General features: G+C 43.3%; 1 protein-coding gene across 1 annotated transcript in view; it reads left to right on the forward strand.

The window, feature by feature from the left end:
* Nucleotides 1-962: 962 nt before the first annotated feature.
* The window catches only part of MYO1D (myosin ID), a 334,697-nt gene continuing 310,253 nt past the window's right edge, over nucleotides 963-25,406 (forward strand). Inside the window, exon 1 of the mRNA XM_053655662.1 lies at nucleotides 963-1,057. Within this exon, the coding sequence (XP_053511637.1) occupies nucleotides 963-1,057 (95 nt within the window). The remainder of the gene's footprint in view (nucleotides 1,058-25,406) is intronic.

The raw sequence follows: 25,406 nt of genomic DNA on the forward strand, positions 1-25,406 counted from the left end.
GGCAACCACACACACTGATATTTCTCTCTCTTTTTTTCTCCCTCCCCTGCCCTCTATAAAAATAAATAAAATGTTTTAAGAAAGAGAGAAAGAAAATGCAGCTCCTTTACTCCCTAGCCATGTAGCAAGTTACTTAAGTTCTCTGGTCATTTTTATTTTCATCCATATGTTAGCTATTATTATTCTCTCAGTCTAAGCGTGAAACATCATTTCAGGGATGGAGAGCATGTGAGCAGAGGGGCAGAAGTGGGCTTCGCTGCTGGGTGACAGAATCATAATGAATTATCCTCGTGAAAAGGTCCGCAAGCTACTTTCGTAACTTTGTTGGCATTTACCAAGCAAGAGCAGGAGGCGGGCAACTCTGGAAACCTGATCCCACCCACCCTCTTACGTCCACACTCCTCGGCACCTCCCTCCAGAGATTCCAGCGCCAGTCCCCAGAGGGCGCTGCAGCCCTGCCGCCGAGCCCGGCCCGGCGCGCGTCCCCGCCGCCCATTCAGCGTGAGCGCGCCGCCCAGGTGTGGAGGCTGAAGACTGCGCCGCCGCGAAAGGGCTCCTCAGTCGGCGGGGCGAGGCGGAGCCGGAGAGGCAGGGGCGGGGCGAGACGGGGCGGGACGGGGCGGGCGCCCGCGGGGCCGTGGCCAGACTAAGGCCAGAGGCGGGACCAGCCGCCGCCGTCTCCGTCTCGGTGTCCCGTCCCCCACAGCGCCAGGCAGCTGCCGCGGGAGAAGCGGAAACTGCCGGGTGTGCCGCGCCGACCGAGAGCGCGCCGAGGAGCAGCGAGGCGGCCTCTGTCCGGCCCAGACCCGCCGAGCGGCGCCCGGAGGAGCCCCCGCAGCCCACAGCCCCGCGCCCCGCCCCGGCCCCGCCCGACCTCGCCGAGCGCCCCCGGACCGGCCCCCGCGGCCCCAACACTCCCACCTGAGCCAGTCGGCGCCCACCTGAGCTTGTAAGCCGGCGCCATGGCGGAGCAGGAGAGCCTGGAGTTCGGCAAGGCGGACTTCGTGCTGATGGACACTGTCTCCATGCCCGAGTTTATGGCCAACCTCCGACTCAGGTGAGGGCGGAGCTGCGGTGCGCAGTGGCGGAGCCTTCGCTTTCCCGAGAGGGGGCGCCCCTGCGGTGCGGCTGGGTGCGGGGGCGCGCCGAGCTCGAGGGCTGGAGTGCGAGCGGAATGGGGTATCCCGGGCTCTTTCCCGAGAAAGGGCGTCCGGGGCGCGGCCGCATCTGGTGTAAGGGGCGTGCCGAGCTCGAGGGGTGCGCCTTCCTGAGATGGGGTGCTGTCCGGACTCGAGGATGGTGCGGGGGAGGTGTAAGGGGTGTGCGGAGCTGGAGTTAGCGCTCGGGGCAGAGCTGGCTAGTGCGCTACCCCAGGTAAATGATGTGGGCGGGCCGGGTGACCTAATGGAAACAAAAGTAAAGGAAACTAACTTTAGGAAGAATCGTGGCGGCCCCGAAGTTCTGGGAAGACTGGAGGGTTATTTAGCAGAGAGGCTAGGGTCTCGTCCCGATTCCACACTTGCTGCTTTTCTTTTTCTCTACCTTCTTCTCCCCCTCCCCCCACGGCCTGGCGTGGTTCCATCACGTCACTCAGGATGCTTTGGAGAGATCCCTGAGCTGTCTGTTCCAGGACACTGGCTATTTTTTAGTTACTCTCTAAACGTAATTAGACACGTTTCCAGACATCGAAGAGACTGCTCGGCTTGCCAGTGCCAAGATAAACTGTCTGAATTTGACAAGGCATTCATGGTTTCAGTTTTTTCAAGGAGTTATGGATGGAGCCCTTGTGTTATTGACATCCTTGAAAACACAGTTACAACTCAACGCCCCAAATAGGCTTCCAAAGACGAATATATTGTAGAAAGTGTTCTACATGTGATTAGTTATCTTTTGATAGAGTAATATGTAAGCAGAGCTTTAAGGTAGTTAAAAAATATCCAGTAAATAGAGTTTCAAAAATAACAGAGCTTCGGTGTGTGTGTGTTTCCTGAAAGTTCTAGCCCCATTTCTGGTTAGGCTTATAGCTAAATATCACACCATACGCTTATAAAGTGAAAATCATAATCTAGGTTTAAGTGCTTAACTAATTACCCCTGCTAGCCTCAATTTAAATTTTTAAAAAGATTTTATTTATTTATATTTAGAGAGGGAGAAAGGAGGGAGAAAGGAGAGAAACAACAATTGGTTGCCTCTCCCTCACCCCCAACTAGAGAAACCTGGCTCACAACCCAGGTGAGTGCCCTAACTGAGAATTGAATCTGCAACCTTTGGGTCTGCAGGTTGGCGCTCAATCCTCTTAGCCATACCAGCCAGAGCTTTACATTTTAAAACTTTTTAATCTTTTCAATTGCAAACCCCGTAGAGTCTTCATCTGCTCTTGGCCAGATTTCCTTGCACCCTGGAGAATATACCCAGGGGCACAGAACTGATTTTCTACACCAGCCTATTATAAAGACACCTCAGTCAGCATGTGTGAGTTTCTTCATCTGTAAAATAATGAGGATCTTCAGGATTTTTCAGTGCTCATATATAGTCTCCTTTGCTTTCATGTATCGTTGGTTACAGAGTGTCTAAGTGTGAGGTTTGAATCTTAAGAACAATTTTTAATGTGAGCCAAACTTAACTCCCATGCACAGGGAAGAGAACTTGGCACTTTAATTTGACATCGTGTGAGGTGCTCTAGGAGTAGGGTGGGAAGAGTCAGAGAACTATAAGATGTGCTCCTTGCCTCTCAAAGAGGGGTCATGTCAGTGAAGACGGAGAAAGGTGAAAATTTCTGTTGTTTAAATAATAGGCGAAGAAAACAATAGAAGAGTTAGAAGATCTAATTAAGCTTTGTAGAGCTTAGGTGATTCTTTGCCACGCAGTTGTATGGGTTCATTGTTCTGGAAGTTCATACGAGGGAGAGATGCTTTAGGCTGGCTTAGAACACTTTTGAGGAGGAGAGAAGTTGCATTACAAAGAGTGGGTAGGATTTGTCTAGGTGGAGAACATTCCAGATGGGTAAAGTGGCTTGAGCAGAGAGATGTGTGGAGGAGTGAAAGCCTGCTCTGGGTGATAACGAATAAATTATCTGGAGGGGAAGGAGTTGTAGGAGGAATCACCAGTTCTCATTAGCACAACCCTTGGCTAATGCCCAGGTTTCTAGATCTACCTTTACACCCAGTTACCAAGTCAGTCAAGATGCTGGGCATTCAGATGTGCATGTGTGTGTCTCCTTTGTGTGAGTACTTGACAGCTCTTAGAATTTGCTGCAGTTCTAATTATACAGATTCAATGATTGCTCATGATTGACTTCTAAGTTGGGAGCACTCCATTCCCAGTATCTGTAAACACAACCCCAGCGAAGGGTAGCGGTGCCCTGTCCTCCTCTCCAGCTGTAGACCCTGAAAACCCAGGTGGAAAGCAGTCTTCTCTTTGATAGTCTGAACTTCTGGTCACCCTGATACCCCTGCAGACTTTTTCAGTGTTTAGCTGCTTGAGCTGTTGTGACCCTGGGACACTTGGTTTACTTTCCAGAAACCCACTGCAGGTGTTTTCATCTCCTGGAACATGGGTGGTGAGGCTGTACCATGTGTATGTTTATGGTTGCATCTAGACAAAATTTGAGTATATTCCATCTCTCAGTAATAGGTGTGCATGCACTCGGTCATCCCTGGCTTCCCCAAGCTAAGGCAGCCCCTCTCTGTCTGGAATGTCCTGTCTTTTGCTCTCCACCTACAGTTGTTTCAGGGATTATCTAACCTTTAATTTTTTTGACAGCAGCACCCAGCCTAATGGGGGGGCACATAGTACATTCCAAGGACAGCCTTTTTTCATAGGAAGAAAGGGAATGCTTCCTTTCTTGCTTTGTAGCTTTTATGATTGTCCATTTAGAATTATCTTATTTTGCTGCTATGTTGGCCTTCTTTTTTTGATTGGAACTGAAGCTTGATTTTTAGATATCTGCTACAATTGATACAACTTTCGCCTTACTGTTCTTAAAAATTGACTTAGGTAGGTGTCTATGCTTGTGAGTCTGGATAAGGCAAGATTAAAGGGTGATGTGGATTAGTGTGAGTTAGTACCTATAAGAAGGAGCTTCGGTTTTTATTTCTTACCTTTATGTCCACAACTGCTAGTCTCTTGAGGGCTGCTGCCTTTCCCTCCCAGAAGTCTCTTGCTAGAGGTGATTTGTTCTGTGCTTTGGACTCTTGGAGGAGGTGGAGGTGGAGGTGCTGGTGGTTTTGGCTGTGGTGGTCAGCTCCTCACTCCATTTTCAAGCATCTACGTGCAGGGGTAAGATTCCTGCACCAGCACCTCCTGCCTTCACCGTCAGGCCTAGTTCCTGCTAATAACCTTAATGATGGCTACTCGAAGCCCTGACCGTGGCCTCCCCACCATATTCTGTTTCCCTTGTAGCCACTTCCTTTTTGGACTTGGAGCCCCCTGGTTCCTTTTGTCCTTACTGAGGCCATTCCTGTACACAAGTGTTTCCAGTATTCACAGCAGCTTTGCACCCCGTCCTCTGTCGAAGTAAGAGTCCTGCCAGGGTGAGCCACGTGGAATGCCTGGTCCTCACTGTGCTCCTCACTCCTCACCCAGCCATCCACGTGAAGGGAGGAATGCAGGCCGCTGCTCTGGAGTGGACTTGAGCCGAGGACAGCATCCCTGGGAGCGGTGCCTTTCATTTCATAGGACAAAGAAATACACCGTAGGCTTCCAGGAGTCCAATGCGAGTTACATTTCTAACTTTGTTGCTGGTGCTTTCAGTTGTAAGAATAAGGGATCAGCTTGACCTTATTTTTTGGCTCCTTAGTAATGTAATTTTTTCCTCCCCTCTTTTCTTACCAGCTTTTCTCTTTCATAAAAGCAGTCATTTAAAGCACTTTGCCCAAGCTACAGGTAGCTTCTCACTTTAAGCCAAATACAATTATGTCTTTTATACCTTTGACATATATATATATATATATATACACACACACACTTATATCCTGCACATTGTAGGATATTTAGCAGCATTTTGGGCTTCTACCCCCCAGGTGCCAGTAGCACCACCCCACTCCCATTTATTCAACCAGAATGTCTCCGTGTACTGCTGAAGACCCCTGGGGGAGGGGAGAAATGGTCCCCATTTGAGAACCCATTCAAGAACCATGGGCCCAGGCTGCTCTCACTTTCTTAGAATGTTCTCCCCCATCTCTCCCCTCGCTCCCCGCCTGTCACACTCTTACTCATTCTCTGAGAAGTCAAGTCAGGGTTGATTATACTCTTACTTGCGCTCCCAGGATACATGGACACTTGGTCACACTGTTAGAGAGCATTTGTCGTACTGTATCATTATTATCTGCACGTCTGCCTCCCCACCAGATTGTCTTCAAAGACAGAGAGCCTGTCCAGAGATGGATCCAGGTTTCGTGGTCCCTGGAAACTCATGACAGCAGAGGAGGTGGGGACCATCTTTAAGAAAGACACAGAAATGATGAATGCAATATTAGGTGCTGGGCTTTGGAAGGGAACAGAGCAAGTGGCTGTGATGCTCTCGCATCTCTGGTCTCTCTGTGTTTTTTGTCGTGCTGCAGAATTTCGCACCCATGTGTTCGCTCCATCTTAAAGTGCGTTACTGCCGAAGCAGTCACATACTGGCTGATTGTCCTTCAACCAGTGGAATCCTTAATTTTAAAAACACAGTCTTCAATAAGTACAAAGTATTGTACTTATTGTATTTTAATACAGTTCAACTGTGTGGGGGACAGGAGGAATGAGTTGTAGAGTTTGCAGAAAGGCCGTGAACGGGCACACACACGCTCAGCACACCACTTCTGTCCTCTCTCTCTGCGACTCTTGCATCATTTGGAAAAATTTGGTGGGATGAAGGATCCCTCCTGCTTGCCAGGGGCAAAACCTTAGATACTCTGGGTGGTCTTCAGGCAAGTATAAATCTGCGATTGGTTCAGAGTCCTAGTTAGAAGTAACTCGAGTTAGATTTATAGGAGAGGTGAATGGCACACTAAATCTTTCTGGCTTCCATGTGGAATTCTTTGGCAACCACTTTTAGAGGCCTTCGGAAAAGGACAGTTTGCTCCATGCCTGTTTTGCACATTGGCTTCGTATTGGGACAGAAATGAGAATTTGGGTTTTGGAGCTGCCATTTGGAGTGAATCACCCTGCCGTCCTGTTTCCTTTCCTACTCCATGACAGATTTCCAAGGCTATTTTTATTCAGGGTCATTTATTGACCCTGGAGACTTCTGCTGAATTTAGCTCCCAAATAGAGCCAGATGTGGGTGGAATCAAGTCCTCAGAAGTTGCTACTGGTGCATTTCACTGCATATTGCTGAAGGGTTCTATTTCTACATTGAAGAGATGAGCTTTGGGTTTTTGCTTAACTTGGAGACAAAAAGGGTGACTCTGGTGTAGAAATGTGTTTCTTTAGTGACCCTTGGTTGTGTTGTCTGCACTGTGAATTACCTGACTTCGGGGAGCTGTTTGTTGACATTCTCACCTGCGTCTGAGCCATCTCAGCAAAAAGGACCCTCTCTCAAGGACTGGCCCCAGTTGAAAACATTTCCCTGGCATCCATCACTGTCACCATCACTGTGTTGCTGTTGGGACCGGATCGGATCATTGTGTCATTGCGCAACCGCTGCCGAGTCGATCTACTGGGAAACTGCTGTCAGTGGTGGCACCAGCCCTGCTGGGTAGATGAGCTGTTGACGAGCCTCACTGACAAGCCTATAAAAATGTCAGCTGTAGCCATAAATGCGTGCAGAGGGTAAGAGCATTTTAAAATGTACACTATAGGCCTCTCTCTCTTTTTGTCTATTACATTCCTTGGTTGAGATGACAGTTTTATTTCCTGTGGGAAGCAGGCTTGTTTCAGTTCAATTGCTATATAATTAATGGTTACATCTCTTAATAGAACAGTTTTCCAGAATGTTAGTTTTGGGCATTTATGGGACGCAGAGAAGGGAGAACATGCTTGTAATGGAGCAGTGGAGAGAGCACAGTCTGTGAGGCCTCACTGACCAAGTTCAAATCCCACTTCACTTTGACTTGTTTTCGCATTGAGACGTAGGGTAAGTTAAGTTGCCTAAGCCTCAGTTTCCTTATCCTGTATAAAATGATTGTTTTTCAGGGTTATGGGATGAAATCACATGATGTGTGAAAAGTACCTTGTCAGTGTTGGTACATAATTCTCGACCAGCTGATGATGACTATCTTTCTGAATCCTTCCCAAATGGCCTCACTTCCCCGCCCTGACCCTGTAGCTGCTAAAGATTTATTTTCCCTTCTTCCTTCCTCATGAAGGCAGATTTATTTGCTTTGGTTTGTTTGGGAGGTAAGGATGAAAAATGCCCTAGAAGGGATTGGGCTTACCTTGTGCAAAGAGCAAGACAGACCCTGTGGTCTTCAGTAGTACCCTGTGGAAATTGCAGACAGACCGATGTGGACCTTATCCTGTTTCTGTCCACCCCCTACCACCTAGGTGGTGTTGGACAAGCTAGTTTGCCTCCTCGAGCCTCTATTTCCTCCTCTGTAAGATGATATGTTATTGTGAAGATTAAATTGTAGCACCTGTAAAACACCCGACGTGGTACCCGTAGCAGAGCTAAAACTCAGTGGGTCGCTGTCCACGTCCCTCTCCTCAGCCCTCCGGCGCAGCCCTGTGGGCCAAGCATCTTCACTATTCCAGTTTCTCTCCATAACTGTCACCCTCCACATGCTCCTAATCCTCCCCACCTGGACAACCCAGTTTCATTTCTGAAAATCGTTTTCAACCCTTTGGAAAAGGATATCTGTAATTCACATTAAAAAACTTGCAAAATATTTTATTCTGCATGTCACTCTTCTCTGCTTTCGTGAAGGTTGGCAGTGTTAGTGCCTGAAAACCCCAGGCACTGTAGCTGGGTGATGAACTTAAAGTGTAAAGTCTTTTGGTTGGTTTGTTTGTTTTAATATGTAACTTGTTTCCTTTTTAACTATAGACCTTATATATTTTTAATATAATCTGGCTTTAAAGCTGGCAACTATGTGCTTGAATTCTTGCTTATTGTGTTGGGTACTTTGGTGAGGGTTACTTTTTACAGAGTTACTCTTTGGGGTATAGCTTAATTGGGAGTAAAAGTTGCCTTCCATGAATGGATCAACATAAAATAAAATATTATGGAGCCAAAATGAATAGTGTAGATAGTTATTTTAAGGGGTTCCTGGAGTGACGGAATCAACATACATTTTTACAGATAAGAACTGGTGACAGTATAATTAGGAATTGTACCTACGTGATGTACTAGAGTTCCAAGGGAATTCAGAAAAAGAGAAAATGGGATCAGGAGTAGGCAGAAGATGCTTTGTCAAGAGGTAGAACCCGAGCAGACCCTTGTGGGAGGTAGTCTCTCATTGGAAAACAGCCTTTCCCCATGGCCCCCACTACCCAGCGGCCCCCATCATCCTAACCTCCTCTTCACCCGCTCTCAGCATGAGTGGCCTGGCCATGCCACCTGCCAGCTGCCATTGCTCAAAAATACATCCCTCCATGTAGTGTGCTCTTTTTTCCATTCTTGTCTCCTGCTGCCCCAAATTCTCCCACCTAAAATTTGAGTTAGGTTGATAAGAATCCTCCTAAAAAGTCGCATACTTCTAGTGCAGCACAGACAGGTTAATGTAAATTAGCTCCATCCGTTCTTTCTCATGCCAGATGAGATGAATGAGAAAGAATTTGTATCATACAGCTGTTCAGGGATAAGGTGGATCTGGGATGGAGAACTGCACTCAAATGGGAAGGGGAATGGGCAGGACATACTCATTGTGTGACTCAGCCATTCTTGGGGAGGCAGGCCCTGATGACAGAGAGGGAAAGAAAGTGCCAGAGGAAAATCTCTGCTCAATTAAAAAAAAGTCTGTTTTACCTTTGGACCTAGAAAAGAAAATGGAAATTTTCTCATGCCTAATTGGTAAAGGAGGAGTGGTCTACTTTTTGGAAACAGACCATTATTAAGGAAAGGTCTTGTTCTGACACGTGACTTCATTTGATGGAGAAGGAATTCCAGAGCACCAGGTGGTCCTCCTTGATACTTTGCCCACCTTCCAGTCTCCTCATTGTCCCGGGCTCACCCTTGAAGATACCCCAGGTTATGTGTCCAAGCATACCTGCTCATGGGCACAAGTTAGCACAAGTTACTGTTGTGGCTGAATAAAATCTCCTTCCTCCCCCTCCCCACATTTTGCCTCCTTGATGTATAGTATAGAAGTGAATTTCACCTTAGTAAGGTTAAAGCATTAATTCTAGTAAAAATCCATTGAGTTGGCCAAAAGTGCTTTTAGTTTTTTTTTAATTAAAATAAAAGACACTTTTTCATTTTCACCAATAACTTTTATTGATTTGAATATTTTGATTATGTCAACTATTGGCTTCTAGTGGGTAGAGGCCAGGGATGCTGCTAAACATCTTCCAGTGCATGAGCCAGCCAGCCCCACAGCAAAGAATTATTTGGCTAAAATGTCAGTAGTACCAAGAAACTTCACAAACCACTTTTGACACATTTGATCAGTCACAGCACCTTCTCCATATCCTGCATAAGTCTTTATTTTTGCATTTCAGTTGTGTTTTTACCTTTCTTGAAATAATAAGGTGTATAATACACAGAAAATGTGTATTTTCTTCCATCTTCAATATTAAAATGGCTGCACAGAAATTCACCAATTTTGCTAAGTTGTTTTTAAATGCATCCTGATATGACATCTGTCACAATACAATCTAACAAAATTGTTTGAATGAAGTTAAAGACAACTAAGCTCTACTAGAGCCATCATATGGAAAAAACTGGATGAACTCTTTGACCAACCCAGTATTTTGCTTTAATACAATTGTTTATTGCTGACCATAGCTTTTTTCCAAAAGAGTCACAAGCCAGTTCAGGATTCTAAAAAACAAACAAACAAACAAACAAACAAACTAACGGGGTAAGTGGAAGAAGATACACCAAGGCACAAGCACAGCTCTGCTTTTCTTCCTCCTCTCCGTGTACCTTCCACAGTCACAGACCTAAGACTTGAGGGTAAATTACCACTTTTATGTATATTCAAGGGTCACATAGAAGCAAATGAATTGGTTTACAAATGGCTTCATCTAAAACAATGAAGCAAGTAGTTTTACCCCCTCTGCCCACAAAGTCTGCTTTGAGTTATTTGTACAGTGGAGGGTCCTCTGTAGTGGGGTCAGGCGGTCCTGACGGCTCTATCTCAAACCACTGCTGTATGTTCAGTATCAAGTGGAGAAAAATTTTACAGTCCATTAAAAAAGGTCAAACTCCATTAAAAACCTTACACTTACTTTGGGTAACCCCAAATTGGTGATTTCAGTTTTGGCTTTTATAGACGTCTTGATGATTGTAAGTTACATATAAGAAGAGTGCTCAATAATGACATTGAGTTAGCCTGACCTGCCATTGCAGCCTCTGCTCCCTTAGTGAAGAAGACTTTATCCAGAAAAACTCCTAAAAAACCAACCCTGAAAACCAACAAATCTCTAGAGTAGTTTAAGTATCAGTAAGTAAACTGTGAAGAGTTTCTCACCACACTCAGCCTGTCCTGTGAAGTTCACATTGGTGTCCTCCCTCTAGTCCCCAGGGCAAGGACTAAGCCTTCCTTATCTCTGAGGCTTGTTTCCAGGCATTAAGGACAGAATGTTTTCACCTCTACCAATGAATAAATAGATAAATGCACGACATTTCTGCCTTTATGATTCCTGCCTGAACTATGTACTTACTGTACTTTATATATGTGTTTTATATCATTATATAATCTGATTTTTCTGTTGTAACTCTGGTCTTTGGGAAGATAATGGTAAAACTGCCATTACTCTTTAAAAAAAAACTGAAATATATTTGGGGTCTTTGTGAAATGGTGGACATTTTATTTTCTTTCAAAGACTTGTAGAACTCAGACACTTGATGCCTGATACCATACAAGGGGGAGACCATACTGCAGTGGTACTGTAACGTCCTCTGTCTTCTGTTGTTGCTTTCCTTAGCCAGTTCACTTCATTTTCACCATCATTGTGATGCTTTTGTATAGCTTTGTACTCTTGGTTGAAATCGTCTAAAGGACATGCTTTTATACAGCAAACCCAGTGACTAAGCTTATTTAGATGTGTGCTATTTTTTTTTAATTGCGCTTATTTTGTGGTGTCCCAGGCCATGGAGGTACTAAGGAGCACTCTTGGGTTCTAGGTAGGAGTGGAGTAGGGAGGGCTTCAGACCCCTGCTGTTGGCAGCTTTCCATTGAACATCTGTGCTTCTACCAGTTGGTGTTTCAAGGACTTTTTGTTTCAGGAAAAAACGCCATCATGTTGGAAAAAACGGTTTGAAAACCACTGGTCTAGGTGATTGTTATCCAGATGGCTTTTACCCTGATAAACACGCACATACACTCCCACACACACAGAAATGTCCCTGACTGAAATGATTTGAGCAGTGCCAGCACGGCCTAAAATAATGAGCAAAGGGATTATTTCAGTTGTCCAAACTTCCACATGGCTCTACTACATACTGTGTGGCTCAAACAATTTATTTCTGTTTTCTGAGCCTCTGTTGCCCCATCTTAAAATGGTACTGGTCCCTACATTACAAGGTTATTTCATTAAATCAGATGACAGGCGGGTCATTGCTCTTAACACATCAGGGGCACTCATTTTTGCTCCTGAAACCGCATATGAAAAATATGACCTGATTTCTTTTCTTAATGACTTAGATCATCATGACCACAGTTTTCAACAGTTGTTTGCATGCCTTTGATGAGATGTGTGTAATGTTTTGTCTGAATTGGTCCAAACAATTTAATGTTTTAGAGCATATGGCTAACTTTGTTGTCTCTTTGAGTGTTCCTCCCAGTGAGTGCTCTTTCCCCTCCTCATTTACGAATCCGAGCTGCCCCAGGATGAGCTCACAGAAGAGAGTGTGAAGAAGGAACTGATGTATCTGATGAAGATGGGGGGTTGTACTGGGTGTCTCTCAGCTGTTGGACAGGAGTTTTGAAATGTCTGTTTTTTATCTTCCCTGCTCAGAGGTATTTTTCGATTGCTTTGACATGTTTGGCTAGAAAGGCATGTAGGCCAAGGCTGAGTTCTGATTGGGTAAGGTACTACTCAAAAACCTATTGCTGCCCTTGGTATTTGAATTATTCGTGTGGTTGGAACACACCAAAGCATGCCGAGTGCATTTTTCCACACCGTGTGCCCTTTATGATTGTTTGCTGATTTGCGGTGGGCAGCTGCTTTGGGCAGAAGCTATTGCTGTTTGTTTGTTTGCATCCCTGTCTCTTAGGTTCCTCTTTTGTCTGAAACCTTTACTGAAATGGAACCTCTTCTTTAACTTCTTGATTTATCCTAGGCTGAGGGTTCTCCAGTTTGGCTTTGTGTCAGAACTACCCAGCTTTAAAATTGTACAGATTCCCTGGGCTCTACCACTGGCCCTTTTGATTTACTAAGCCTTGTTGATGCCCAGGTGAGTCTCATACGCAGCCAGGTTGGAACCACCGTCACTCCATGGTTGTGTTCTGTTAAAGCCAAATGGGGTGTGACTGTAATGTGAGCTGACTGGTATATTAACAAATGTATCATAACTTACCCAAAAAAATCAGTGTTCTTAGTTCTGTTTTGATTATTAAATCGATAATTTAATTATTTGATAGTCACTTTATTCTGCATCCTTACAACATGTTTTCTGTTCTTTCACCCTTTGGTTATAGCTGTGCATGTTTAGCATACTTTGTATTATTTCTGTCACCAGCTTTCTCAATGCAAAAAATATCATCATCCTTGTTAATACTTTCATATATTTCTTATAAGCTTTTTACGTATCTAACTGTATGTTTTAAAATTTGGAATCTCCCTGCTTATGCAAGGTGTAATTTTATAAACAGTTTTCTCCTATAATATAGAGTTTTTCCATGTCATTAAGCTGCCTTTGAAAATATGATGGCAACCATGCCTTCATTCTTTTCTAAGTGTGCAGAGACAACCCAGACAGACGTGGTTTCTGCTCTTATGGAGCTGATGGACCAGCTGCCGAGACATAAAAACTGGGAAACAACCAGAGAATGATTGCAAGTGATAACAAGTGTATAAAGGGAAGGAACAGGGTTCCTCATTGGAGAAATGGCAGCGGTGTGTGTGCATGCCACAGAGAAGGCATTTTATGAGGAAGTTGGTTTTAAGTGCAACCAGAAAGATAAGGAATCTGGCAGGGGGAGGAGCCAGGTGAGGGAATCAGATAGGATAGGGTGGTACAGGCCAGGCAGAATCAGGAGAGAGGGAGGAAGGAAGAACAGACAGACAGACAGACAGTTGGATGGATGCCTGGTGTGTTTCAGAAACTGGAGAGCATCCAGTGAAGCTGAAGTCTCCGGGCAGAGTGGGGACAGGTGATGACGGAGCACTAGTCAGGGACAAATGTGAAAGGGTCTTGGAAAATGAAGGATTCAGACTTTCAGTACACTGGCAAGTGACTGAAGGACGTTACACATCACCCATTTTGCCATCGCTTCAGGGCGATAGCATCTGGGCTTCCTTTCTTCCTTTCATTCAGCTGCCAGAATTCCCCAGGTCTGGTGACTGTTCGGAGTGTTTGTTTTTGTCAAGTTGGTGAGTGGAGTGTGGACTTGGCAGTTGCTTTCCCTTAACGATAGTAAATACAAATGGTCCTGTCTAGCTCTGTAGCATAGCAAAGCTGTTCCTGGGCATAGGCAGCCCAAGAGCAGTGTTCTATTGATTTGAAATAATCAGTCTCTGTAATGACTAAGTAGGCTACCACCAGTTTTCGGTGGCTTTCCAGCCCTGATTTTATGCTTCAGGCAATGAAAGAAGAAAGTATGTGGTTTATCCAGGATTCTTCAGGAGTTCAGTGACTGTTATTACTGGAGCAAAACTCTCCTATATGCTAGCTCTGGTTTATTCTTCTACTTTTCCTCTCTTGTTACTGCTTTGTAATCAAGTAGCAATTCTCTAACTTCCTTTATTATTCCCCACTCAAAACAAACTTACTTAAAATGATCTGAACAGGTTAAAACAATAGAAAAGCTAACAATGTAAATAATGAATAAATCTCAAGTTCTCTACCGAAGGGCAACAATATAAAATCAAAATAACATTGTAAAGAGTGCCAAAGATGAGGGTCTTACTAGTTGATACCATGTTTCCACCTACCAAGTTCTCTATCAAGAACTCTAGAGACTTGGAAGTTCTACTCAGGCTCATCCCACCACTCCTGGAGGAGTGAGTAGCTCCTGTATCACCCTGTATCAGAATGCTGTTACAGCTGCCACTAAAAGAAAGCCTGTCCATACAAAAAGGAAACCTCTCACAAAACCAGAGGCCTTGTGGTCAGAGAGGCTCTGGCCAGTCCTGAAGGCTCTGGCTCCACTAGTCTGTGATGATTATCTCAGACCTGCCCTTCTTGTGCTAGTTTTATCCTCAGGCTAGTAGTGGAAGATAGTCATTCACGGCAGTTCCGTACATTTCATCCAAACACAGTAACCTCTGGGGGCGGGGGAGGGAACCCTCTGCTTGTCTTGTGCCTCTTTCTTAGGAAGCTCCTGGAAGACGTCTTCTGGTTTCATTGGTCAGCATTTGGTCACATGCAAATCACTAAACCCTGGTTCCAAGGAATGTGGTTATCATGACTGATTTAGAATAGTCACAGCTTTTTCTGAAGCACATGACTATATGGAAGGGAATAGACACCTGAACAAACCCTGATTCTTTTGAATTTTAGGGGCAGAATGTTGGAATGGTATATATAATTTTTAAACAAGCTTTGTATGCAGAATTGTGGTCATTCAGAGAAGAACGCTCAGTGCGATGAAGGCACTTGAAATTATATCACTTAGGAATGACTTAAGGGACAGGACACAGGACATGATAACCTCTGGTGTGTTTTCCACTGCCACCAAGCAATTCCTCAGTAAGAAACTGTTTCTTACAAATTTTATATGCACAATTTGGTGTTATGTACATGGAGATAATAGGTCAAGGGCTTAGTCCCACATACTGCCCCCCACTTCAGTCACCAGTCACAAATCCAGGTTGTCACCTGTGCTTCCGACCAGCCAGCTCTAACTTGAAGGTTCCTGTGACCCTTCCAGTAAGTTTGATTAATTTACTAGGGCAGCTCACAGCAGCGTTTCCTTGTTTGCCAGTTTATTATGAAGAATATAATAAAAGATTCAGACAAACAGCCAGATAAAGAGATACAGAGGTCGAGGTCTAGACATCCTGAGTGCAGAGCTTCTGCTCATCCACGCTGTGGACTGTTACAAATCAAACTGAAAGGAAAAGGTTCTGTGTGTACGCCACGATAATATATTTTATAAAATAGGTTACAGTAGCTTTGATTTCATGACATCCCTTCTGCTTTAAAACAAAAATCAAGATGATCCAGGGAGATCTTGCTGTGCCAGGAAGCAAGGACGTCCTCCGAGAATGGAGGAATATGTGGCGATTCAGAAACCGGCTTGAAGGAGCCCCCCTAGCTACTTGTGGGTCAGTTTGAGCATCCCATTGAAATAGGTACCATGAGTCCAGACTTACATAAACTAATGGATACCTTGGAATTTGGTGAGGAGTGAGATATTTACTCAGTATCTGCCCACCAAATGCTCATTAATTCATATCAGTGATAAGAAGGGATGGCGTTGTAGTGAAGGAGATGGGCAGACACTACCTTAATAAGGATCAAAAGGAACAGAATCAGCAGTGGAGCAGATCAGAACGTGTACCACATGAGTAGACACAGGGAGGACACAGCATCCCTGTGATGTTCCTGCTAAAGATGCATAACCTGGGTCTAACCAGAGGGAACATCTGGCAAATTCAGACCAAAGGACAATCTACAAAGTAACTGATTTTTTAAAATGTCGAGTTCATGAAAATCGAGGAAATATTCTACAATGAAGGAGATTAAAGAGACATAACTAAAGGTAAAACATGATTCTGACCTGGATTCTTTTGATGTAAAGGAGACTTGTGGAATTTGAGACTTGAGGTGGAATTTGAGTGGGAGTAGTAGATTCATTGTTAGTAAATGTATCAGCTGTTAATTTCCTGATTCGCTAAGTGTGTTGTGGTTGTGTAGGAGAATGTCATTGTTTGTAGGAAGTACTCTCAGATGGGGGGGTAGGGCATCAGGTCAGCAAGTCACTGCTCTCAAATAGTTCAGGAAGAAAGAAGATACTTGGAACTTTTTTTGGTAAGTTTGAGATTGTTTAAAAACAAAGCAGCTGCTACCTAGACATCAGATGGGTTTCCAAAGGACGTAGTGAGTCTCTGGTCCTGGGGATTTGCTGCAACAGCAGCGGCAAGTTCGCTCACTGGATGTGTGTGTCCTCCTTAGGAAGCCCCCGTAAGACTTCTTGTGCTGTAAAGGAATGCTGTGCAGCTGCAGGTTCCGTCTGTGTGGCCTCTGAGTCCCCCATTCTAAGATTCTGTGTATCCGTGTACATATTTAAAGTAATAGTTGAATTTATTATAGGATGTTTATGCCTTCAGCTGTTACAAATCAGAGGAGATTGACCTCTCATACCAATCAGCAGGTATTATTTTAAACTGTTTCCTAGAGACTATGTATACTAAGGACAGTGTACAACTCCCTATAAGAAATTAATGATGTAATTGGCTAAAGGGGACACTGACAAAATATATGACCCCCATAAAGTAGTGTAGTACGTGCCAAATTGTTGGTACCACTGCTCTACCAGGAGGATGTTTCTGTGAGCTTGGGTGATTAAGGAGGGCCTTTGTAGAGGTATGCTACTGGGCTGAGTGTTGGAGATGAGTAAGACTTAAGTATGCATGAAGTAAGAGTGGCCGGAAGAACACTCGGTGTACAAGTGCCTCTGTAAATGGGCAGGATGTGTTCAGGGACCGTGAGAAGACCAGTCCGACGGGTTTGGAGGTTTCCCATAGAGAGCTCTGCTGTACATGGTGTGCAGCTGGGCAATAGGACTAGTTTCCATAAAAGGGAAAGTGTGGTGGAAGCTAATGATTGGGACAGCTAAGAGTCATCGGGAACTGAGATAGATTTTTTTTTTTTTTTGCTACTCACTTGAGGGTATGTTTTTATTGATCTTAGAGAGAAAGGAAGAGAGAGGGAGTGAGAGAGAAACATCCATGTGAGAGAGAAACAACGATCAGTTGCCTCTTGTATGCCTGATAGGGGATCGAACCTGCAACCTAGGTATGTGCCCTGCCAGGGGATCAAACGCACAACCTTTTGGTGTGCAGGGTGTTCAACCAGCTGAGCTGCCCAGCCAGGGCCAGGTGGTTTTTAACCAAATTCATTCTTTCATCCCTTTGAATCTAGTCAGTCTTACAAGATAGGTGTCATACTCATTTAATGGATGTGCAGCATGTATTCAGAGAGGAAAAAATACATTTTTCAAAGTGACATAGCTAATTGAGAGGCAGTTTGAATTTGAAACCAGATTGGTGTGAGCTTCAAAAGCCCATTTCTACTACCCTGCTGCCTCTTACACCTGAACGTGGGTCAGAGAGCAATGGTCTAGACTGGGGGGGGGGGGCTGACTACCTGTGTGAAACATTGGAAAAAGGAATCAACACCTTCTGTCATGTCGAGATTGAGGTGCCCGTGGGATTTGCCTGTTGAGATGTAGGTGATCAGAAAAGAGCATGAAGTCTGAGAAAGAGCCAAGGCCTGAGTCCCAAGGAACACCTCTGTCGAAGGGACAGTCAGAGGGAGCACACTAATGGGATCATGAAGAGCAGCATCCAGAGGTTGGAAGAAAGCAGGACAGTGTGATATCACAAAAGTCAAGGAAGAGGGACAGGGGAGGCAAAGTCGAACACTGCAGAGATGTCAGGGAAGGTAAGGATGAAGAAGTGTCCTTCAGGTACAGCATCACAGAGGGCATGGGCGACTTCAGTGACAGAGGTTTCAGTGGAGGGGTAGAGGTGGACACCAGCAATGGTGGTTGAACAGCGGGTGGGGACGGGGGACCACTGGAAACAGTGGTGATAAGGCTTTCCAGAACTTGCTCTGAAGGAAAGGGGAGAGGGCCACAGCTATAGGGAGCTGTAGATGGATACTGTTTTTCTGTTACTTTTAAGTCTGGAGAGCTGAGTGTGAGTAGATGATGAGGGGAAGGAGGCAGGACAGAGATGTGTGAGAGAAAGGAGGGTCTAATGCAAAGGATGAAACTCTTGAGGGAGATGGGATGCACTGGGATCCGGAGCAGCAGTGGTAAGCAGGGTGCCCATGCTTGCTGTATGAATTGCCTGTCTCCCTACATGCCCCTGCAAAGTCCTTGTGTGCCTGTGTACGGTGGCCTCGCTCACCAAAAAGCTGCACAGCCCACACCGTTTCCAAAAACACCATAAATAGCATCTGTATGCACATTCTGAATGACAGCAACTAAGACATATCTGCTCAAAGCTGTTCAATTCAGTGCTTTGTAGTGCTGTTTGTTCTGAAATACCCTCCTTAAAAATGGGTGTAAAAGGAGAACAAGGGAATGAGAATGAACACACTCTCAGGCTGGGAGAGCTGGTCCTGCAGACTACCGTGGAGTGGAGCCCTGTGTGGCAGTGCCTCAGCCTCCTTCGGAGCAGTCGGTGCCACGCTTTTCTGAGCTGACTGTGTTCACAACATGTGTTGTTTCCACTGTCATGACCTCTGTTTCAGTTATTTAGCTTGGGTTCTAAAGAACTGTTTTGATTTGTTGTAATAGCTGACAAAATTTTTTGAATGAGTGATAGGAAGTATGCAGTATAGAAATAAAGGCAGAGTGCTGTAATAGATGTGAAAATGAGGAGTAAGAGCCAGAATTTAGGGAGAATACAAGTTGCCGTCAGTAGTGGGATGGCAAAATAAATTGTGGTATTCATACAATAGAATAACTGGATAACAAAAATGAATGCATTCCAGCTACATGTGTCAGCATGAATTAATCTCACAATCATAACATTGAGCGAAAGAAGGGAGACACAAAACAATACCTACTCTATGCTTCGGTCTATATAAATTAAAAAACAAGCAACACTAATCTGTGGTGTTAGAAGTCTGGATAATGGCTATTTTTGGAGAGGAGGGAGGGAGCAGGGATTAGGAGGAGGCTAAAGGAGAGAGGGCTCTGGGGCTGCTGGTAGTCCTCTCGACACAGGAGTGCCCCACAGGTGTGTTCACTGTGTGTTCACTGTGGTAACTCGTCAAGATGTGCACTTCCAATTTGTGCATTTTTTATGTGTATATATTATACTTCAGTAAGTATGTCTCTTTAAAAGAGACAGCAAGGAGGCCTCAAAGAGGTGGTTGAGGAAGCAAGTGTAAAAATCAGCAAGCAGTTAGAAGCTGCTGGAAGTTCTCTGACCTTAGGAATGCCATCATAAACCTCATTGCAGCCAATGAGGATTAACCGACAATTCTGTTAACATCAGCTGAAGGCACGCCATTACTCTAGCGGATCTGCAGAGACTGGAAGAGCAATTGCCAAATGTGGGAGGTGTGCATGTGTGTGAGGCGATATTCACACACATGTGCATACACATTTGTCTGTCCTGCTGCTCAGTAGTGTGTGGACTCAGCCAGTGCGCTCGTACCCAGGAAAGCACCACCACCCCCTTCAACACTGCGTGAGTTCTGTAGCTGTGGTGACAGACTTTATTGTGCCTCTTCAACCTTTGCCCTACATTTATGGCTTCTCTTCAGATGACTTTCTGATTTCATTTTGAGTTTCAGATGCCTTCAGACTTGCACATTTATGGGACGTTTTTAACACAGGTTCTCCTTAACTAGCTCAGTTGGATTGCAGACAGGAAGCACAAACTAATTCTGATACTAGTTTGTCAAATTAAATCTTTCAACCACTGCATAAAGTATGTAGTCTATCCTGATGTGAAATAAGAATTATTTTTGGATAATTTATTGTTTACAATTGGCTTCATCAAGGATTTCCTTCTTAGGGCCGGAGGAAACTGAAGTTGATCCTTAGATGAGCGAATTCTCCGCATTCAGGTTTATTTCAGGTGGAACTTTGCTTTTTTTTGGAGGAAGGTGACTCACTCGTGAGGAATTTTAAATAGTTAAGCAAGGAACAGATCTGTTTTTCAAAGTTTCATAAATTTTCAGTAGTCTTAACTCTGTCAGAATTCATTTTTTATCTCTTCATAACCCCTTTTAGGTTTGATCTTCATAATTCTCATTAATAAACTAAAATTCCCATGTGTTTGGAAGGAGTGGAAAAGCAACTCTGCATTAGGTGAAAATGAGATTTATTTTTCTTTAGTTTGGACTGAGTCCAGTAGTTGTCATTGCTAGTAAAGAGTATTTGACTTTTTTTTCTCTTTTCAGGGAACTAGGGTAATTTTTGCTTATATTTGAAATCAGTAGCTATAAATGGTGATTTCAAACGTGTGCCTCACAAAGAGAAAAAAAAAAAGGCTAGGAGAAAACTCTTATGACTTAAGCTGAAAATCTGCATATTTTAAACATCTCGCAGGATAACTGTATAAACTTAAGGCAGATACCACATTTCATAATGTTGAACTTTTTGTTCATTTCATTAATTTATTGGGTAAATTTACCATCTTGCACATATTAATTCCTAAAGTACTGAATCAGTTGTGTGAAAAAAGAATCCATAATTTGTTAATCGATCCTGTGCATTTTTTGTTTGTGAACTAAACCATTCATTTAAGCATTTAGCACATTTAATTACTTATTAACTAATGAGGGGGGAACCCCCTCAAAACAACTTATTTATAAAAATTATGTATTCTTACATGTTTAAACTTCAGTCACCTTCAAAGTACTCTCCATTTGATGTGATACACCTATCGAGATATTTTTTCCACTGCACGAAACAGTTTTTGAACTCATCGATTTTTTTGTCTTTTAGTGCTTCTGCCATTTTTGTTTCACCTCTTTCACATTGGCAAAACACTTCCCTTTGAGGATCTTTTTCATTCAGAGAAACAACAAAAAAAAGTCATTTTGGGTGAGATCGGATGAATTGGGAGGGTGGGGCATGGGGATCATGCTGTTTTGGGTCAAAAACTACTGAACATTTAGCACAGTGTGGGCAGGTGGGCTCGGAAATCACCAGTCATGAAAGGGCCAAATGCATTGAAAGAGTCTTAAAAAAAAAATTCATCGAAGCTGAACACAGCTTCTCACAACACCACCAGCTGGTCCACTGATACGGATTGGTTCCTAGAACACTCACCTACTGGGAGCCTGTACTACAAGGGGCCTGTCCCTCAGAAGATAATTCTGGGTTTTGGGGGGTCGCCCCTCATATGCTATGTTTAAAAGATACAAAGAGGCATAGAATCCATTGTATGCCCACATTTAACCTAAATCTGGAGGGAAAGACAGTGACGGACATAACTATGGCAGTGGGATCCGTGCTGTGGCAGAGGTGTGGCTGGCGTGCTGCAACGGCTAGAAGGGGACACATCTCCCTGGTGCGCGGTGTTGGTAAAGGGAAGCTTTCCAGAGGAAGCACCAGAGCGAGGATGACTAGGAAGTTGGCAAGCGAGTCCCATGCTCAGGATATTTTAGTGTGTTTTGTGGTGATAGAGACCCACTGAAGGACTGGAAGAAGGCAAATGATCAGACTTACATTTTAGAAAAATGACTGGTATTATGAAGGGGATTTACGGGGTGGGGCACAAGTAGGTTTACAGTTGTGAGTCTGTGAAACAGTTATTCTAGTGTTGTTATTTTTTTACTTATTGCATGATTTTCCATAGGAACACCTCTAAACCTACTTTTGCTCCACCCTATATTATCACATGGTAGAAGCTGGCGGTAGGAAGAGCAGTTAGGAAATTATTGAAAGCATACAAGTGAGACTGCTGAGGCAGTGTGTAGAGAGAAGGAGGCACGGTTTTCCTGGCTATTGAAAAGATAGAACTGATTGGACTTGGTATTTGATTGGATATCAATGGAGCAAGAGTGTAGTCTGACTCACCTACTTACACAAAGTTGGAATATGGGGTTGTTGGCGCTATTTACTAAGACTAAATTAAAGGACAGGACATTTGGAGTATGGGGTGCAAAGTGAGACAACAGGTCAGCCATATCCTCAAGGCTATGGTTCTAATGGGCCATCAAACAAATACTAGAGACTACATGGAGACACGGTTCTGAAGTTCGGAAGAGTGATGTGTACTAGGAACACAGGTGTCAGAGTCCTCTCCCTATGATGGTACTTGATGCTTCGTGAGCATAGGAGATGACCTCTTGGAGCAAGTGTAAAGCGAGAAGTGAAGGCAAACACCACCTTTCAAAACGAGTTTCAGTCTCACATTGAATATATTTCTCATACTTACGTTTTCTTCCTTCTCAGTCTGTAAACGATCCTTACGGAAAACTTGGAAGGTACAGAAATACATAAAGACGTAAGGTTCACCCCTAATTCACTTCTCATTTCCTAAGAAAATCACAGTTAACATTTGGAATATTTCCTTTTAGATTTACACATATCCTTTCTACACAATTTAAATGTCACCGTATTGACAATTTTGCATCATTTTTTCATTTAACATTAGTTCAAGCATAATCTCATCTTATTAAAATGTAAATTAACTGCATTTAACACATCTGTGTAAGGATTATTTCTCCTTTCAATTATTATTACAGTGTTTTCTTAGCATGGATTCCTACAGGTAGAATAACTTGGTTAAAAGATATGAACCAGTACAAAGCTTTACATTTTATTAAATATTTTTCAGAATGATTGTTTTGAAATTTCTGCTCCCACTGACAGACATCTCTAACATTTGAGTGCTTTCTTGGAGGAAGAGTTATTAAGAGAAATAGATGAACCAGAAAGTGACAGTAGAAGAGAAATCAGGGGAGAGGGTTTCTAGAAGGATGCCTCATGCCCCATCAGCAGAGGACAGACAGATCCATTGGGTTGGTGACTCGAGGAGTTTGGTATAAGCTAGGTGTTACCAGGTTACAGTGAGCAGAGAAATGGATGAAATGGATGTAATTTATTCCAGAATCATAGCTGCGAAGGGCAGGAAAGAGTGAGTTGTTAGGTAGAGAAGCCGCAGACTTGATAGAAGGTGTTCTATGTGGTGATTGCAGGGGGGAGAGGGGCATAAGGGGCATAAGTGGTAATGGAAAAAATACAATAAAATTTTTTTAAAAGAAGGCATCATATTGTTTGTTTTTGAAGATGGACAAGGTGCCACAAAGGCATATTTGTAGGAACTGGAGATGCTCAAGAAAATTAGAATGGGGGCCCAAGCTCTGGGGCCACTTCTTTTCCTGGGACAGGAGGAAGGGTGCTCAGGATGGGAGTAGGTGTAGGTAAGCTGGTGGAAATTGGAGTAGCTTCTAATAGATTTTATTTTTCTCTGCAAAACAGAAGGCAAGACATGGTTGAAAGTGAAAGGAGTGTTAGAACCAGCTTGAGGGGTAGGTGAAGCTGTTACAACTTTGAAGGTCACCAAACAGTGTCGAAAGGTGTCCGGAGGTTGAAAACCACAAATTGGTGGAGTTTTCCATCTGTCGATCTGGAAGATTTCTCTGACAATAGTCAGCAGCCCAGGTGGAGGGCAAAAGCAAAGTCATCAGTTGGTCATCGGAAAAAAAAAGTTTTCCTTACAAGTAAATTTAAGCAACTTTAAAGTAAGCACAGGGAGATTTATTCTCATAAATGAGCAAAAAGAAATAAAAAAACCCAAACAACAGAGATTGACTCCCAGGTAATGTGTTGATCAAGCTTTTGTTCAGGTCTTGATGCTACTCTGTTCCCTTTAATGCTTGTAGTTAAGTTTTAGAAAAGTTGGTAATTGGTAAAAGTTTAATTGGAATGTTGGTATAGATCTTAATAGGGGAAAAGAAAAATGAAAAAGGCAGTATTGCTGTGTTATTGGAGGTAATGATTTGGTCAGTGAAAGGTAGAGACCCAGTGAAAGAGAAGACAATAGAGCATATACAGAAGCCATGTAGTTATTGTACTGCCGAGACATTTACATGAAAAATACTTTAAAAAATTAGAATTAATAAAACTATTTAAAAAAAATAGCTACATCCTTTGATTAGTATTGCTATACAAATGGTAAAAAAGCAGTAATTGTATGATGGATTGGGGTGGACAATTGTCTATTTACACACCAATGGATAATTATTTTTATGAGAAAAGTTTACATAGTTTTTGAATCTCTCTTAAACTATAGAGAATTTGTATCTGACTTACTATTTTTTCCTCTTTCGTGGTTTTGAGTGACATCAGTTTTTTAGTGGATTTGTAAACAACCATTCTGAGGAACAGTAGTTATTAAATTGGTTTGAAAGCTGCTTGACAACGATGAAAAATAAATTTTTCCCCAAAGGACTGCAGTAAGACCGATGATTTTTAATGCCAGTAGAAGGCTAGTTTTTACCACAAAAATTTCCCGGTAACCTTTTATGATTGAAAACATATTACTTGCTATTCAAAAACACAGGCAAATTAGTGAGGAGAGTTTCTAAAATAAGCTGAAGGGGTAGACATATAATTTGCGGATGACATGTCATGATAGCAAAGTATATTTCCTTCTGTGTTTTGTTTTAAACTGTAGAAAGTACATGAAACTCCACAATTCAGACTTCAAGCATGTTTTTATAGCTAAAAGATGAGCACACTTGCTTTTTCAGGGACTGCTTGTTCCACGTGTATGCATCTCACTATCTAATGTTTTCTTCTAATAGTTTCTAATGGTGTATTTCTCCTCTTACCCGAAACATATGTTTATATAACTTTGGTACAAAGGAATGTTAGGGAACTTGGCATTGTCCTTGAAATGGTCATCTAGGAGCCTTTTTATGACAGGGCTATTCCCTTACAGCATGTATTTTAAGGAACAGATGGGGACTTCTGTTGAATGAGCACCAACGGTTCAAGCTGCAGGTAGTCACTGGTTGATCCACACCGAAGAGAGTGTGTTTTATCAGGAGTGAGTGAGCTCTGGAAACAGTGTGCCTGTCGGGGAGCCAATGCCAGAACACAGTAACTCTTAAAGCAAACCAAAGACCTCTGCAAATGTCCAGAGTATCGGTTGCCTCAATCACTCTGAGACTTGACTACCACAGAACTACCTGTTTTCTTAAAGAAATGTAAGGAATGATGACTTGCACTCGATTCACCAGTAGTCTGACGTTTGCTTTATCACCTCCCCCACTAATATTTGAGAGAACACTGTGGACATCAAGCTCCTTTTTCCATTACATATCAGTGTGTATTTCTAAGGACAAGGACAGCCTCTTACGTAACCACAGTATGGGTATCAGAAGCAGGAAATTTTACATTGGCTTAGATAACAGTCTGGTACCAAAGTCCATAGTTAGATATCGCCAATTGCCTCCAATAATGTCTTTTATAGCAGTGTTTTTCTTGGTCCAGGATTCATACTTTATCTCT

The sequence above is a fragment of the Artibeus jamaicensis genome, unplaced genomic scaffold (assembly GCF_021234435.1).
Source record: "Artibeus jamaicensis isolate MK-2021 breed Jamaican fruit bat unplaced genomic scaffold, CSHL_Jam_final contig_1998, whole genome shotgun sequence".
In the NCBI taxonomy this organism is placed as follows: Eukaryota; Metazoa; Chordata; class Mammalia; order Chiroptera; family Phyllostomidae; genus Artibeus; species Artibeus jamaicensis.